At 46.9% G+C, this 18,216-nt stretch overlaps 1 protein-coding gene across 1 annotated transcript in view; it reads right to left on the bottom strand.

The window, feature by feature from the left end:
- Positions 1–13,768, bottom strand: part of LOC111148488 (Enah/Vasp-like) — a 144,346-nt gene extending 130,578 nt beyond the window's left edge. The window contains exon 1 of the mRNA XM_022505069.1: positions 13,513–13,768. Within this exon, the coding sequence (XP_022360777.1) occupies positions 13,513–13,517 (5 nt within the window). The 5' untranslated portion in view covers positions 13,518–13,768. The remainder of the gene's footprint in view (positions 1–13,512) is intronic.
- Between the last annotated feature and the right edge of the window lie 4,448 nt (positions 13,769–18,216).

Below are 18,216 nucleotides of genomic sequence, written 5' to 3'. Positions count from 1 at the left end.
AATTAGTTAAATATGACAAAGGACAGCATCTCAAACCAGTGGGAGAAAAATGAAACTTTCAGTAAGTGATTTTGGGAAAACTGAAAAAAACAGACAAAGAAAGGATAAAATTGGATCCCTCCTTCCAACTGTATACGTCATTGCAACTGGGTCAGAGATTAAAACGTCTGGGTACCACAAAAAGAAAAGAAAGCATTCAAGCACTAGAAAAACCCAGGCAAAGCCAACCTGGAAGGATCGGAAACTCTGCAGCAATGGCTGAAAATCAAGAAGCAATGCACGAGGGGATGAAAGCAATGAAACGTATTTCCTTTCTATTTAGTAATAATATTCGCAAAACCACATGCACAAAGCAACCTTTCTGCATCGCTTCCGCTCCTCCTGCCTCACTGGTTCTGATTCTAGCCACCACTGAAGTGACCAGTCTTGCCCAGGCTCTGACCTACCTTCCCTGTCCCTGCTCCAGGCGATGCCATGAGCTATGGGAAAACAGTCTGCAATGACTGTTGACTAACAGAAAACCACACATGGGAGCCCTCTCGGGGCCACCCACTGTCGAAGGCAGACAGTAGCTGATGGGTATATGCTTCTCCCTTTCTCCCCACAAATGCGAGTCCTGTGCAATGCAGTCATCATCAAGTTGGCAGCTTAGAGCAAGGGCCTGATCAGGACAGAATGCCTATGTCAGCTCTTCCTCTTTCCGTCACCCTGCCCTCCCCTCATTCCTGCTCCCAGGGGGAACACTCCCTTGAAAGCTCCTCTCATGTGGGCCTTTGTCTCAGATACAGCCCTCTGGGGGCGGGGGGGAACTCAGTTAAAATACTGTGGATGTGATGCACTATTTTCTTCTAATGCATATAAAAATTATTAATATTTAAAAAGCACTCATCAGGAGAAACAGCACAACTTCCTATTGCTTAAGTGTGTGCCGTGAGCTTTCTTAAAAAGGGGACGAAGGGGGGCGCCTGGGTGGCTCAGTGGGTTAAAGCCTCTGCCTTCAGCTCAGGTCATGATCCCAGGGTCCTGGGATCGAGCCCCGCATCGGGCTCTCTGCTCAGCCGGGAGCCTGCTTCCTCCTCTCTCTCTGCCTGCCTCTCTGCCTACTTGTGATCTCTGTCTGTCAAGTAAATAAATAAATAATCTTTAAAAAAAAAAAAAAAAAAAGAAGGGACGAAGATGGGGCACCTGGGTGGCTCAAGTGGATTTAAGCCTCTGCCTTCAGCTCAGGTCATGATCTCAGGGTCCTGGGATCGAGCCCCCGCATCGGGCTCTCAGCGGGGAGCCTGCTTCCCCTCTTTCTCTGCCTGCCTCTCTGCCTGCTTGTGATCTCTCTCTGTCAAATAAATAAATAAAATCTTTAAAAAAAAAAAAAAAGGAGGGGGTGACGAAGAGACTAACTTCACAAGGGTGATACCTGAAAACATGACATCAGCCAGGTGACTGCGGTCAGTCTCAGCAGCCGTAGACCATGTCGCCTGAGCGTGCCTTCTGCGAGATGTGAAGAAATGGCACCTCGGCGCCTTGGCTCTGTGGTCTTCCTCCCAGAACCTGCAACCCCACTCTAACCCTGAGAAAAACCTGAGACAAATTCCAACAAGGGGCATCCTACAATAACCTAACCAGTACTCCTTGAAACAAGACAAGGTCATCAGAAATAAGGAAAGGCTGAAAAACTATCAAAGCAAGAAGGAGTTGAAGGAGCTACAACAATGAAATGTGCTGTGGTGTCCCGGATGGTACCCTGGAATAGAAGAAAGACACAAGGTAGAAGCAAGGAGTGAAGTTTGGACTTTAGTTAATAAGAATGTGTCGATATTAGCTCATTAAGTATAACAAATGTCCCCTAAATGTAAGATGTTAGTACCAGGGGAAATGACACCATTTATATGTGTGCAGGGTATATGGGAACTCTCCGTACTATCTATTCAAATTTTCTGTAAACACAAAATTGTTCTAAAATATAAATTCTATTAATAGAAAGAGAAAAAGAGATTTTAAGAAAGCATTCCTGCACCTCTGGCAATGGGATCTGCGTTTTGGAAGAACATTCACAAGTGATTCCCAGGCACGGTAAAGTTTGAGAAACATCCAAGACACCAAAAGTTACAGCACATAATGTCCTTACAAGGAAATAACAGGAAAAACAATCCAGCTACACATCAACAAACAATCATGCCCCACAGCAGCCGTATGGGAACAACGGACTAAAGCACCATCGCCCCAGTTGTGCAGTAAATCATTATTCACGTAATGAAACCGCTCTCGTTTGGATGCCAGCTTCCCCAATTTGGGGGTAGATGCCTGGAATGTTGTACTTGGAAGGACCCAGGCCAAGCTGGAATGACAATGTCATGATTCACTCTCCATTTTAGGTAGAGGTGGCAGCATCAATATTGATGAAGTATTTACCAAGTGCCAGGCACAATGCTAGGCTTTAGGAACCCAACAGTGATCAAAACAAGCATAATCCTCCATGAAGTAGAGGAGAAAAAATGTAAATAATTATAAATATAAAGAGTTACGGAAGAGGAGATATGGGATGCCATGCAGGCAAGTAACAGGGAAGGGCCTTCAGGGAAGGGCTCAAGGATTAACTCCTGGAGGAAGTGTATAGTCACTTACTTGAAAGAGAAAAAGAGAGTCCATGAGCAAGCTGGGGGTGGGACGGGGGCGGGGCAAGAGGAGGAGGGAGAAGCAGACTCTCTGCTGAGCAGGGAGCCCATGTGGGATTTGAGCCCAGGACCCCGGGGATCATGACCCAGGCCAAAGGCAGATGCTTAACTGACTGAGCCACCCAGGTGTCCCGCAGTTAGTATTTCTTAACATTAATGTTCTGGTACAATGATCTCTTCTCCCCCCAAATAGCCTGCCTCCTTTTTTGTCTTTATTCCAGCAGTTCTCCTTTGTATCTTTTATAGATAATCATTTTTAGAAATTGAAGCATTAGTAACAACTATGGCTTCTAAACCAAAAAATTACCACTTATGGAAGATGAGTGATTTAGTGATTGACAACGGACAGAATATCTGAATTTAGAATTGTTCCAGATTTTTCAGGGTTTTCAGGGTTGATCCAGATTTTTCAGGGTTGCAGACATAATGAATTGGGGTGGGGGAGGAAGGTAACTAACCTTTATTGGACATCACAGGCTAAGAACTTTTTATGCATTCTCGACAGATCCTCACAAAACCCTGTGGGGGAAGTGGAATTATCCTCAGTACACATGAGAAAAATGGAGGCTCATAAAGGTTAAGTAATTGGCTCAGTCAGGTAACAAGTGGCTCTGGAGCAGAATCAGGTCTGACTCTAAAATCCAGGCTGCTTAGAAAATAGGGGGCAAAGTGTGGCATAACACAACAGTTTTTTTAGAAAGTTTGTCCACATTCCAACATGAACTCCAAACTGAAGAGAAAATGTCTTTCACACAGCCTTAAAGACAAAGACACACTGTCACCGGCACGCCAGCAGCTATAGAGGAATGGGGAACGGGGCTCCCCCCACTGGTGAGCACATGGAACCACACCATTTACTTCTGACCTTTCTCTAGTCCTTTGTTTTGGGGGGGGAACCTCTAAGTTAAGATAGGATTAAACTTCCTTTTACTAACTTTATCTCTTTCTTTCTCTCTTCTCTGTTTAAAATTAACATTCTGATAATGTTAATTATCAGAGAATATATTTGCAAATGACATATCCGATAAAGGGTTAGTATTCGAAATTAAAATTAAAATGTTTATACCCTTTGATGCCAGTAATAATACCATTTTACTAATTTATCTTAAGGAAATAATCAAAGATGTGCCCTAAGAATTATGTGCACAGACATTAACCACTGTGCTATTTACAATGACGAAACCCTAAAAGCAAGTTAAAGGTCCCAAAATTGGAGTGCTGATAAAGTATGGTATGTCATATAATAGATACTATTCGCCTACTTAAAATATTTTCAAAGACTATTTAACAAGGGGGTAATACATACAAGTTAAATGTAAAATATCCAATACAAGTACACCGTCCAATATCAATTTTGTGAAAATGTTCCCTTACACATATAAAGGAACTAGAGTCCATGTTTAATGTGGTTTTCCCTAAACAACAGATCAATGCTGATTTGTATCATCTTCTCTACCTCCCTATGCTTTCAAATTCTCTGCATGTAGGGGCCGCCTGGATGGCTCAGTGGGTTAGCCCTCTGCCTTCGGCTCAGGTCATGATCTCAGGGTCCTGGGATCGAGCCCCGCATCAGGCTCTCTGCTCAGCGGGGAGCCTGCTCCCCCCTCCTTCTCTTCCTGCCTCTCTTCCTATCTCTCTGCCTACTTGCGATCTCTCTCTCTCTCTGTCAAATAATTTTAAAAAATTCTCTGCATGTAATATATACCACATTCAAATCAGGAAAAAGTTATTTTTCTAAAAAGTGAGAGAAAATTTCCAATAGAAATTGTTTCTATGGTGATCTCCTTTTGGGCTAGGAAAGAGAAAATGAAGAGTTGCTTGCTGAGGGGGCCAATGCCCTTCCCACCCCCCCACCCCGAGGTCAGCTGGAGGTCCCCTTCATATTAGCACGTATGATACAGTCATTTAACAACTCGGTTACCATTAAGCTCATAGTCTACTGCAAAGCTCAAACTTAGGTAGTATATAGATTCCCTTTAAAGGGAACCTGATTTATTTTCATGCAGTTTATTTATGTATAATTACAAATGTAAGGTTAAATTTATTATGTTTACAACTAGATACAAACAAAATGACCAAACCAGCAAAATTCAAAATGGCAGTCCTTTAACAAAAGGATGATTTTGCTCATATTAAAAATCAGCATCAGGGGCGCCTGGGTGGCTCAGTGGATTAAAGCCTCTGCTTTCGGCTCGGGTCATGATCCCAGGGTCTTGGGATGGAGCCTCGCATCGGGCTCTCTGCTCAGCAGGGAGCCTGCTTCCTCCTCTCTCTGCCTGTCTCTCTGCCTACTTGTGATCTGTCTGTCAAATAAATAAATAAATAAAAATCTTAAAAAAAAAATCATCATCAATCCACAACTATATAGTCAATTAATCTTTGAAAAGGCAGGAATGAATATCCAAAGGAAAAAGACGGTCTCTTCAACAAATGGTGTTGGGAAAACTGGACAGCAACGTGCTGAAGAATGAACCTGGACCACTTTCTTACACCACACACGAAAATATATTCATAATAGGAGCGCCTGGGTGGCTCACCTGGTTAAGTGTTCAATTCCTGGTTTTGGCTCCTGTCATGATCTCAGGGTCGTGAGCTTGAGCCCTGGTCAGGTGGTCAAGCTCCGTGCTCAGCGAGGAGTCTGCTTAAGACTCTCTCTCCCCCTCCCCCTGCTTCTCTCCCCACCCCCGTGCACATGCATGTGCTCTAATAAATAAATAAATCTTTTTTAAAAATAAATTCAAAATGGATTAAAATCTAAATGTGAGACATGAAAACATTAAAATCCTAGAGGAGAGCACAGGCAGTAACCTCTTTGACATTGGCCGTAGCAACTTCTTTCTAGACACATCTCTGAAGACACGGGAAACAAAAGCAGAAATGAACTAGTGGGACTTCATCAAAATAAAAAGCTGCTCAGTGAAGGAAACAAGAAAATTAAAGCGATCCTGTGGGATGAGAGAATATATTTGCAAATGACATTCCGATAAAGGGTTAATATTCAAAATACAGGGGTGCCTGGGAGGCTCAGTGGGTTGAGCCTCTGCCTTCGGCTCGTGTGTGATCCCAGAGTCCTGGGATCGAGCCCTGCATCGGGCTCTTTGTTTGGCGGGAAGCCTGCTTCCCCCTCTCTCTCTGCCTGCTGCTCTGCCTACTTGTGGTCTCTGTCTGTCAAATAAGTAAATAAAATCTTAAAAAAAAATACATAAAGGATTTATACAACTCAAAAAACTCCACAAATAATCCAATTAGCAAATGGGTAGAAAACACAAATAGACATTTTCCCAAACAAGACACACAGATGGCCAACAGACACATGAAAAGGTGTACAATATCACTCAGCATCAGGGAAATGCAAATCAAAACTATAATGACGTATCACCTCATCCCTGTCAGAATGGCTAAAAACAACACAAGAAACTCATGCTGGTGAGAATGTGTAGAAAGGGGAAGCCTCCTGCACTGTTGGCTGGAATGCAAACTGGTGCAGCCACTCTGGAAAACAGTGTGGAGGTTCCTCAAAAAGTTAAAAATAGAGCTACCCTATGACCCAGCAATTGCACTACTAGATATTTATACAAAGAATACAAAAATACTAATCCAAAGGGAGACATGCACCCTGATGTATACAGCATTATCTACAATAACCAGAAAAGGGAAAGAGCCCAAATGTCCATGGACTGATGAATGGATAAAGGAGATATGATGTGTGTGTATACACATACACACATGCACAAAGAAATACATATAATGGAATATGACTCAGCCATAAAAAAGAACGAAATTCTGGCATTTGCAATGGTGTGGATAGAAAGTATTATGCTAAGTGAAATAAGTCAGAGAAAGACAAACCCCATACGATTTTACTCATAGAATTTAAGAAACACGGGCGCCTGGGTGGCTCAGTGGGTTAAGCTTCTGCCTTTGGCTCCAGTCATGATCTCAGGGTCCTGGAATCGAGCCCCACACTGGGCTCTCTGCTCCGCAGGGAGCCTGCTTCCCGCCCCCGCCCACTGCCTGCCTCTCTGCCTGCTTGTGCTCTCTCTCTGTCAAATTAATAAATAAATCTTAAAAAAAAAAAAAAAAAAAAAGAATTTAAGAAACAAACACAAAACGAGCAAAGGGGGAAAAAAAAGTGGGGGAGAGAGGGAAACCAAGAAACAAGCTCTTAACTATAGAGAGCGGCTGGGCAGGGGGATGGGTGAGACAGGTGATGGGGATTAAGGAGTGCACGTGTTGTAATGAGCACCGGGTGCTGTATGAAGTATTGAATTACTGAATTGTACACTTGAAACTAGTACTACACTCTATGTTAACTGAAATTTAAATAAAATTTTAAAATAAAATACAATAAATGGCACTATGATTCATGGTGACTTCTTTTCACCAGCTTGGGAAATCACCAGCATAAGCTATTAGAACCATTTCCATACATGCCTCACACAAAGAGCATTGGAATATTGCTGGCTTGAATGGGTATTTTCTCAAACACTGTGAGATAGGTTTCTAAACTGCTCTGTATTCTTCAACAAATTACTGACATTAAAATTTCCATTAAAAGTAAAACTCGGGGTGCCTGGGTGGCTCAGTTGGTTGCAAGTCCGACTCCAGATTTCAGCTCAGGTCATGATCTCAGGGTCCTGAGATGGAGCCCTGTGTTGGCCTCTGCACTCAGCATGGACCCTGCTTGTCTCCTGCCTCTGTTCCTCCCCTTGTTCACATGCGCACACTCTCTCTCTTTCTCTAAAATAAATAAATAAATAAAATCTTAAAAAAAAAAAAAACAAACGTTAAAAACCATCGTCTACGAGGTCAATAAAGCACTGGCACCAGCCTAAAAACAGGCAGACAGAACAACAGAAGAGAGCCTAGATTTCCCTAGGCTCCCTAATATGACTTCCAAGGACTCCCTCCATGACCTGGAGAAATGCTCTTCTGTCCCCATTCCGCAGTGCTAGGTTCAGAAATGTACTTGGACCCACATGTGTTAGCCAGTACAGGCTTACGGTGATAAGTAAGGACTGTGTTTGTGCCTATGTATCTGGTTCTGGGCCCTGCAATCTCACTGCAGTCTGTATAACTCCAAGATTGATAAAACGCCCTTGGCCCAGAAGAGGTGGATCCCTGGCACAAAACCAGACCTGTGGGATGCTGGACCGGCTGTGTCCTACATACACAGGGCGGTCCCTGCTGGGGGCAGGTAACTGCTCTGAGGACAGGGGGGTGATCCTCATTCAGATGTTACTGGTTGCAACCATGCACCCTTGAAGACCACTGTGAGATCCAGATGCCTGTATCGCCATCTAATTAAGGAAATGTTACTGACACCTCTGCCATGTATCGACTGGTACAGTCAAGTAACTGACCAGCAGTTTTGAAGAAAAAAGTAATTTTGATCTTCACCTCGTAGTCCAGACAAATTGAAGGATGACTTTTTTTTTTAAAAGATATTTATTTATTTATTTGACAGACAGAGATCACAAGTAGGCAGAGAGGCAGGCAGAGAGAGAAGGAGGGGAAGCAGGCTCCCTGCTGAGCAGAGAGCCCAATGCGGAGCTAGATCCCAGGACCCTGGGAACATGAGCCCAATGCGGAGCTAGATCCCAGGACCCTGGGAACATGACCTGAGCCGAAGGCAGAGGCTTTAACCCACTGAGCCACCCAAGAACCCCGAAAGATGACTTCTTTATATTTTATATATAAAATAGAAAAACAAATTAATACTTATCAAACTTCTAGAGGAATGCTATCTTCAACATAAAAAAATGACAGGAAAACCACAAAGAAAAGGACTTAATGACATAAAAATCCTAACCTTCTATATATCAGATCTTTAAAAGATAAAAGGCAGATAAGGAAAATGTTCAGAAAAAAGAATGCTCCCCAAAGATAAATGACGAAAGCATAACAACAGAAATACACTGTATACTGCGAATGTGGGGGGTTTGGTTTTTAAGAAAAAAAGGATGCATAAAGGGATCTAGTATATCTGTAAATCATTTAAGGATGGGGAATATTTGGGAGGGGAGGTCTGGTTCTTTTCACCTCCCTACCCTCCTAATCCAGCAACAGGAACCAGTAAGCCCTCAAAAAGCGATTTTTTGAATGAAGACATGAAAATATATAAGGTCTGTTAGGAAAAGGGAAGGATTCAGGCAACAGTCTACAAAAGAAAGAAAAACTCAGGTACAGCCTTAATTATCTGAGGAGTTTGATCCAACAGGACATTTTTTTCCTAAAATATGTGAAAAATATGTGCCTCAAATGTTCAGTTTATTCATGAGGATGCATCTTGAGCCCTGTGCCTTTCTTAGACACTCCTGAAAAGGGATGCTTTGGAAACTACCTTGCATACCTTTATGAACAGGTCCCAGCTCCATACCCCTATGAGATTATCTAGCAAGAAAAATGTGTCACTTTCACTGAAAAAACTCGGGATTGAACAGAAAGCAAAATACTTTTCATGGATGAACCAAGTTGCTTATAAATATCCCAATCAAATGAGCTGACAACAGAGGTAATGAATATACTCCTTTGACTAATTTAGGTCCTTGCGCAAAAGCCAAGTACTTGGGGTACAAGTCAATGTACGCACGTTGGTGCTTAACTATAAACAGTCTGTGACAGAGAACCATGAACTGTCAGCAGCATTTAAAAAAAAAAACGGTGTAACACACTACAGAAATGATCCCTGAAAAAAAATCTGTGTAAAAAACAGACAACTTAAAGAAAAAGAATAACTGAATGGCCCACTTTGGAAAAGCCATTTATAAACTTTCATTTCTACAGTCATGCCATTTTATCCGATCCAAAAGAACAGAATATGAGAATTCTATTATGCTATTGTTGATCAAAAGATTAAATGTTCTATTCAAGAGGACCAGATAAAGGGTAATTTTAAACAAATAAACAAGGAAATTAAAACAAAAGAAAGAAATATGGAAAAAAGAGAGGAAAGCATCTGCTCCAATATCTTTTGCATCGCAGTAATGTCCTGCACTAAACTGCCATTTTATCAACTAATTATATATTACGGGAAAATAAAGATTTATTTTTGAGATTATCTTGATTCTAAGAGTATCTTACAAACTGACAATCTAATAGAGTTGACATACACATGAAAACACTGTTATTTATTGATTTAAAGAGTTTATTTATCTACTTGACAGAGAGAGAGCATGCGCACATGCAGGCAGTGGCAGGCAGAGGCAGACCCTGGGATCATGACCTGAGTCAAAGGCAGTGGTTTAACCGACTGAGCCACCCAGGCTTCCTGAAAATAGTTGTTATTATTCTCCACAGCATCTATAGCCTGCTAGCTTAAATCTCCTGCAGAATTCAATCCTGACTCAAACTGCCCCTAACCCGCAAGAATGAAGAGCTTTTACTACCAACAACCTTGGACTAAGTAAATCTGAACAATGTCTAACCGAAGAGAACTAGAAAAGCAGGGAAAGAATATAATAAATATTTGCATGGATGCCTGGAGAAGGAAGAAACGTCAGAGCCAGGAAAGTGAGCTCAGTATTCAGAGCTACTTTTCCCTGGGGGTGTTTGCCGATTCCTAAGGGAACACTAAAAGTTTGGTGTTGGCTTAGGGAGGGAAGGTGCTAGTGGAGAGCTGAGACCTGGGGGTAAAGGTGGACCAAACAGGCTGGTCCTCACAGGGACTGCAGCTCGGTTTAGAAAGAGCTCGATCCCTGAGACTGCACTGAAGTGACTCCAGATGCCAAGTGCCCCATTCGCCTGACGAAAGCAAATGTGGATTCTCTCTGGCAGAGGAAAACATCACCTTAGATCTCCAATAATTTCTACAAAATAATTAGGCAAATTCAATGGCCAGCACAAAATTAAAGAAAAAAAACAACAATAACAAAAACTAGGCATATAAGGAGATAAGATGAAATGAATGAAAACCAAGAGAAAACAGACAGCAGACAAGACTCATAATTAATGCCATAATCAGACACACCTTAAGATAATTATGCATACCATATTCAAGGAGATAAAAGACAAGATTGATAATTTTGGCAGATAATGGTAAGCTATAAAAAGAAAACCACATGGAAAATAAAGAATTGAAAAATATATAACTGAAATGAAAAACTCAACTGAGGCATGCCCAGCTGGCTCAGTGGGTAAAGCATGTGACTCTTGATCTTGGGGTTGTGAGTTTGAGCCCCATCTTGGGTGTTAAAAAAACCAAAACCAAAAAAAACACAAAGGGGCACCTAGGTGTCTGCCAGTTAAGCGTCTGACTTCAGCTCAGGTCCTGATCTTGGGGTCCTCAGATAGAGCCCCACATTAGGCTCCCTCCTCAGTGGGGAGTCTGCTTTTCCCTCTGCCTGTCCCTCTGGCTTGTGCTGGCGCTTGCTCTCTCTCTCTCTGAAATAAACAAATAAAATCTTTAAAAAATGAAATAAGAACCCCACCCTCAATTGATGGTTTAATAGATCATTTACAGCAGAAGAAAAAGAGATAAGTGAGGAGATACCCAGAATGAGGACAGAGAGACAAACAGAAAACACAGAAGAAAGGTTAAGAGACAGAAAATCCAATGAAAGATCTAACATGTTTAACTGGAGTCCCGGAAAGAAAGGTGAGACAGAATGGGGCAGAAGTATTATTTCATGTATTAATGGCTGATGACTTCCAAACCTAATGAAAGATGTTAAGGCCACGGATTCAAGAAGACCTAAGCACTCCAGTCATAAGTTAAAAAAAATAAAAATAAAGATAAAAAATAAAAGTCCCACCAGGAACAGCATAGAAAAATTGCTGAAAACCAAAGACAGAGAATATTTTAAAGGCACCCAGAGAAAAAGACTGCTTTCAAGAGAATGACAGATTGACAAGTGGCTTCTCAAAAGAAGTAATCCAAGTCAGTGATAATGAAATGTCTTTGAAATGCTTAAAGAAAACAATGGCAAACAAAGAATTCTTTAAGTACCTAAAAGGCCCTTCACAATGGAGGAAAATGTTCTAAAATTAGATTGCGGTAATGGTTGCAAAACTCTGTGAAAATACTAAAAACCACGGAATCGTATACTTTAAATGAGCAAATTTTATGCTGTGTGAATTGTATTTCAATTAAGCTATTGTTTTTCTTTTTTTTAAATTTAATTAAATTTAATTTTTTAAATGTATTCCAAAATTCATTGTTTATGCACCACACCCAGTGCTCCATGCAATTTGTTCCCTCCTTAATACCCACCACCAGGCTCACCCAAGACCCACTCCTTTCACCTCCAAAACCCTCAGTTTGTTTCTCAGAGTCCAAAGTCTCTCATGGTTTGTCTACCTCTCGGATTTCCCCCAACTCCCTTCTCCTCTCCATCTCATGTCCTCCGTGTTATTCCTTATGCTCCACGAATAAGCGAAACCATATGGTAATTGACTCTCTCTGCTTGACAAACACACAGTAAGAATCTGTCACCCCACACCTGCACTAAAGGAACACTAAAGGGTATTCTTCAGAGAAAAAAAAATGGTCCCAAATGGAAGTCTGGAAGATGACGAAGAAGGCACTGAAGAAATACGGGGGAAAGATGACCTTTTCCCCAGTGAAATGTAACCCCCTTTTCCACAAAAAATCAATTCCACAAAAAGTTACACACACACAAATACACGAAGTCACAGAAAAACAAATTCCAAGTGGACTGTGTAGATCTTAATCCGAACGGCAAAACAGTAGGACTTCTGCAAGGTGTTATAAGAAGCAATCTTCTTGACTTCAGACTGAAATTACAAATTAGGAGAGAAGAGCCATGTAAATCCCAAAGAAAAATGGGCAAAACATCTGAACAGGCACTTAATAATAAAAGAGGCTACCAAATAAAGAGGAGCGTGACCTCATGGGTTGGCAGGAAAGTACAATCTAAAACCACAGCGGGATACACTTCGCACTCGGTAGGATGGCTAAAGTTTTAAGACCGACAATACCTAGGGCTGACAAGGACGTGGCGCACAAGAACTCTCAAACGCTTGCGGGAAGGAGTATAAATCGGCCAAACGCTTTGGAAACTTGGTATCATCTATTAAATCTGAAGACATGCCAATCTTTTGACCCAGAAATTCCACTGTTAGATATGTCCCCGACAGAAATGAGTGCGCGGGGGGCACAGAAGTGTATGCATGATAGCCAAAAGGCAGACACAAGTCAAACGCCAGGGGACTGGACAAACTGCGGTGTGTTCATACAATGGGCTGCTACAGGTTAGTGAGCAAATGGATGAACCACGAAAACAACTTGGGGGAAGGCAGGCAGACACAAAAGAACACTCACTGTATTGTTCCGTTCACGTAAAGTTCACGAAACAAGCAAGATGAAACCGCAGACACCGTAGGTGCGACGGGCTGCGTGTCTGGAGGCACAATTGCCCAGAAAAAAGGCAAGGGGGTGATTACCCCGACCGGCGAGGGTCGGCGACCGCGGGAGAAGGACTCCGGCTCGCGGGGGCCCGCAGGGCTGTATTTCTTGGCCTGACAGCGAGCAGAGCCCCGGCCGGGGGACGGCTCGGGCCGGGCTGCCCTGGGGTCCGACACTGCCCCGCGCGCGAGAAGCCACGGGGAGGGGGCGCGAGACGCGAGCGGCTTCGGGAAACCGCCGAAGCTGGGCTAGCAGCGCGGCCGGGGGGCGCCCGGGAGGGGAGGCCGAACGGCCGCGGCCCGGCGCCACCACACCTGCCCGCCGGCCCGGCCCCCCGCCCCGCAGATGCCCCCCCGCCACCTCCACCGGCCGCCCGCGCCGCCCCCGCCGACCCGCCCGCAGTCCGCGCCGCCCCCGCCGACGCCCCCGCGCGCCCGCCCCGTCCTCTCCCGCCGCGCGGATCGTCCGACTCACCTCATTGTCGCTGCCAGGGCGGGCGCGCGGGGCCGGGGACGCGGCGCGGGGCGCGGGGCGTTAGCGGGGGAGCCGGCCCCGGGCGCGGCGGCTCCGCGTCTCGCTGGGCTGCGGGGGGCAGCGGGGGAGCATCTTCTCGGGGCGGGCGTCCGGGCCGCTAGCTGCGGAGACGGGCTGCTGTGGCGGCGCCTGACAGCTGGGCCCCGGCCCCTGCCATCTTGGCGGGCGCGTGCCCGGGCCGGCGTGTGCGCGCGCCGCCGGGGGCAGGGCGGGCGGCGGAGGGGAGGGGGCGAGCGCGCGCCCGCCTTAACTCGGGGCGCCGGCCCGGGCGGGCGCGGGCGGCGCGGCGACGGCCGAGGAGGAGGCGGGGGGCGCGCGCGGGCGGGCTCCGCCGCGAGCCGGGACTGAGGGGGCGTCCCTCCGCCTGCCGAGGGGGGTAGGCGCGTCTGCGTCCCGCCGCCCCCGGCCGCCGAGGAGAGTGCGCGCGCGGCGGCCCGAGCCCGACACAAAAGGCGCGGGGCCCCGCCGCCCGCGCCTCCGGGAGCGCAGAGCCGAGGGCTGCGAGGGGCGGGGCGGAGCTGCGAGGGGCCGGGCTTCTGGGGAAGGAGGACCCGCGACTGACAGGCCGGAGCTTCGGGGGCCGGGCTGTGGGGACGGGGCTTCCTGCGAAGGACGAGCCGCGGGGGGGCGGGGCTTAGGACAGAGGGGGCGGGGGAGGACCAGCGAGGGGCGGAGCCGTGAGGGTGAGGTGGAGTCGTGGGCGGGGCGGGGCGCCAGGCCGGCACGTGGAGCGCAGAGCCCCGCCCCGCGCGGGGTCCCCCCCCGCCCCTCCCCCCGCCCCTCCCCCCCGTTCTCCCCCATCCCTCCCCCCCGCCCCGGCATCCACCAAGGGCGCTTAGTATGCGGGCGTCGGTGTGAGTGGGCCCGGGGGTTCCCCCCCAACTTGCGCGGCTCCCCAGCTGCTCGGACGAAGGGGGCAGCCGGGATCCGAGGGGTGTCGAGGTCACCGACCCGTGAGCCCTCTTTTTGTAAATAGCCAGGTCTGGGACCGGAGTCGAAGCTTTGGGGTTACAGCAACACGTGGAGAATGTCCCCTAGCCCAAGGAGCGCCTTATGAGGCGCCCCCATACCACACCTGTGAAAAATCACAGCACGAAGTAGGCGCTCCCGGTTTTAACCGGTTGTTAAGTTCCCATCCTTCCTAAAGGTTAGCGATCTTCATTGCTGGCTAGAAAGCTTCCGGGGTCGCACTCCCCATATCTAAGTGGACACAGATCGTCGTACTTTCTCAATTCTGCCGCTGATGCTCCCTCTCCTGTCTTTCACAGTAACATGGAAATCATAGCCACCTTCTTAAAAACTGAGTCGAAACAAGAGCATATCAAGCATTTGGCGACGTTTGGGATTTAGGGCGGGGAAGGGTCCCTGTTTTACTCCTGGCCGGGATGAAGAGGCTCTGTGAGTTTTGTGGTTTTGCCCCCGGTGCAGGAAGTGGTGGAGCCGGTTCTCAGTCCAGGATTTCTCTGACTCAGAATCCCAGTGCCCGTTCGTTCTGGTTTGCTGCAGTTGAACGTGGTTCTCGAGGGGAGCAGGATGGCTCTCTAGGTGCTTACTCCCCTCCGTATCACCTGCCTCTCCCTCACCATCCACTTGTCATGAGTTCCTTAGGGACTGATAGTCACATTTTCTCTATTTGTTGGAGCTGGAGTCTTCAAACTCAAAAGGACACATTCGTCCCCTACGGTCCTGTTAGCAAGTCCAGAGGGTTTCAGCTCCTTCTCACCTTATTTGTCCCCCTCATTCCAGGGTCCAGGTTGGCTCACTGCTACAGAAGAGACTGGTTAGACACTAAAGATGACTAAAATGGTCAATCTGCAGGGCACCTGGAGACATGCAGGGGTGTTCTGTATAGGCAGTGTTACCCTTGGTCAGTGCACATTGGACTGTGGGAGATCACCACCCATGGCTCATGGGATATTGGCTCGTTTGTTCCCAGCTTGATTTATTGGAGCTTGTGGCCCACTCTGACCTCTCTGGTGCCTTGGAGTCTGGTAAGTTGTTACTATCCTGTAACTGGAAAAGGGTCACCGGGCCCTGTTAGTAACAGATTTACTATAGAACATTAGCACCAAAGGTGTGGGACATACACCTCCTGTCGATCTTTCCTGCTAACCACCAATATCCTGGAACAATAAAGACAGGAGGACAGAGAATTTTGATGCTGGAAGGGAACTGCAAATCCTTCTGTTGGTAGGAGATGGAGGGGTGGGACCCCAAGAAAGTGAAAGGGGTCCAATATCACTCAGTGAATTTGTAAGATCAGCTGTGGGGCTCCTGGAGAGATCACTTCCTGGATCCTGTGTCTGAGCCTCAGAGGGCTTCATGAGCAGCAGGCAGGGCTGGGGAGGACAGGCAGAGACCACTTGTGCTCTAAGCTGAGGGCTGCTCCTCCATGAATGGGTGTTGGTCGTGCCCACCCAGCCCAGGATGCTTAGGGAGGAGAACTTCACTTGTTGCTGCTCCACTGGCAGTGTAGACCTTTCTGAGCCTCCCTTTCTCACCCCACAGATGGGACTCCTACATCCTTGTAGGCACGGCTGAGGAACAGCACAATGTAGGCTCCTGAAAAGTCTTTCCACCCTCCCCCAGCAGCCTCACTCTTGCCTCTCCGTCCCCTCTCCACTAACTATACGTTTTTGAAACCAGTCTACTTAGCATGTTTCCCATTTACTGAAAAAGCCTTGACTCCTTAAAGGCACATGAATTCATGTTTTACATTCTTCCGATAAAAAGAACATTAACATTATTTTTGACACATATGGCCCCCAATTGATTTGTGTCTGAAGGTCACCGTTCCTCAGATTTGAAAAGATTGCTCACCAAAGCCAGTGACTTTGTGACACGTGATGTGTGGGGGTGTAGGACACGTAGCCAGGCTTACTACCCATGGGTCAACTGGAAGACCCTCCTGGACTGGTTTTGCCATTTGTGGGGGAGGCAGGAAACACAGGTGTTCTGCTGTTAGCCCCAGCTAGTCATAGAGCCACAGACACGTAATAGAGCCAGGAAGCCCTCAAAGATATCTGTCTAACCTCCTGTCCGGAGGGTGAAACTGAAGCCTGGAGAAGTCACACAGGCCAGTGGATAAAGAGCCAGATGGACACATGTTCCTGCAGACCCCACATTTCAAGACTGCCGATGTTACCCCCTGCTCCCTCCCTGTTTCTTGAGGCTTTTCCAGACTGGAGGGGGGCGTCACTGTTGAGGAACCAACCCTGTGCACCATCTTCTCTCTCTCTTGGTATTGCCAAACAAAACCTCACTCACCCCAAATAATCAAAAGAAACACAGTTGCTTTCAATGATTCACCAATGAGACCATGTCTGGTTCATATTACCAGCAGAAGTCAATTACTGCTCCATGCCAGAACCCAGAGTGAAGACATGCTTCTTTGAAGTGAAGACAACAGATGTCTCAGAGACCTGGGGGACCACCTGTGACACGGCACCTTTTTTTGAAAATCTGCCTTTGCACCATTAACCTCATTGACCAACTCACTTATTACCAACAGTGTTTTCCTTGAATACAACACAATTCATTTTCATTCATTCATTCATCCAAGGTTTTTGAGCATCTATGTATCTCGGCCTTGCTGATGCCCAGGATGCTGCCTCTGTCTCCCTGGCAAACCATCTTCAACCCCCACTCACCTGTCACCTCTCTCTCGGAGCCCTAAACACCCCCTTCCCCCAGGGCTGCAGGCACCATCCTCCATACTGCTTGGGGGTTTGGGGCTGAGCCCCATCACACCTTCACCATCTCATATTGCAATGGTCTTTTTGACCTGCTGGCTCCCCTGCTAGACCGTGAACTTCATGAGGACAGCATGCAGGTCTTAGTCCTCTTTTGACCCCATGTCTGTTACAGCACAGAAGTGAGGAGACCCTGTTGTCTCTTTGCCCTCATCCAAGCAATGCCTGCAGGAGGGGGTCATTTTGGAAATGCAAGCTCCTGCTTGTGCTCCTGTTCCGTCTGGCAGGAAACAGAAATTACTTCTGGCCCGTTTTACCTTCCCCGCACTCAGGGATGGCCTGTGGCTCATAGCTGGAGCTTCTCTTTTGACTCCACCTCTCAGGCTTTTCAGCTCAAAAAGCAGCTCTCCTTAGAGTCATGTTTCACCCTCTTTGAAGGCTCAGGAAGAGGCAAGTCTTGGGAGAGGGGCCTGGGGTGGTCATGCTGGGGATGACTCCAGCTTCCTGCTGAGTGTCTCAAAGACCTGGACCAACTGAGGGGAAGCTTGGCCAGATGTACGTGTTTTGGGGGGCTGGAGAGGAGGACCTTGTGTACCCTTCCCATAGAGGGCAACTTCTTAGTGCCACTCTTTGCAATGGGAGAAGCAGATTGAAGACCCAGGTTGGAGCAGGCCTACTTTTTTGGAGGAGCCTGGAGCCAAGTCCTGCCATCCCAGGCTGCCTGAGTGTTTCCACTTAATTAAGTTCAGAAAGCTGAGCCAAGGGTATCCTTTAGGCCACCCTGGCCAGCAACCCAGGAGAGAGCTGCTGATCCTTTTCCCAGGAGCCCCAAGGCCTTTGGGAAAGAATGTCCCATCCAGCTCTACCCTAGGGAGGCCCAACCTCCCTTGGGCTTTCCCAGCCCTGGAGATTAGGTCTCAGCTTGGGGGTGAGGTTGTCACCATCATCCCTG

Source organism: Enhydra lutris, unplaced genomic scaffold (assembly GCF_002288905.1).
Source record: "Enhydra lutris kenyoni isolate GAN:26980312 unplaced genomic scaffold, ASM228890v2 scaffoldscaffold20, whole genome shotgun sequence".
In the NCBI taxonomy this organism is placed as follows: Eukaryota; Metazoa; Chordata; class Mammalia; order Carnivora; family Mustelidae; genus Enhydra; species Enhydra lutris.
Note: the sequence above shows the minus strand (reverse complement) of the source record. Positions and strands in the feature narration are given on the sequence as shown.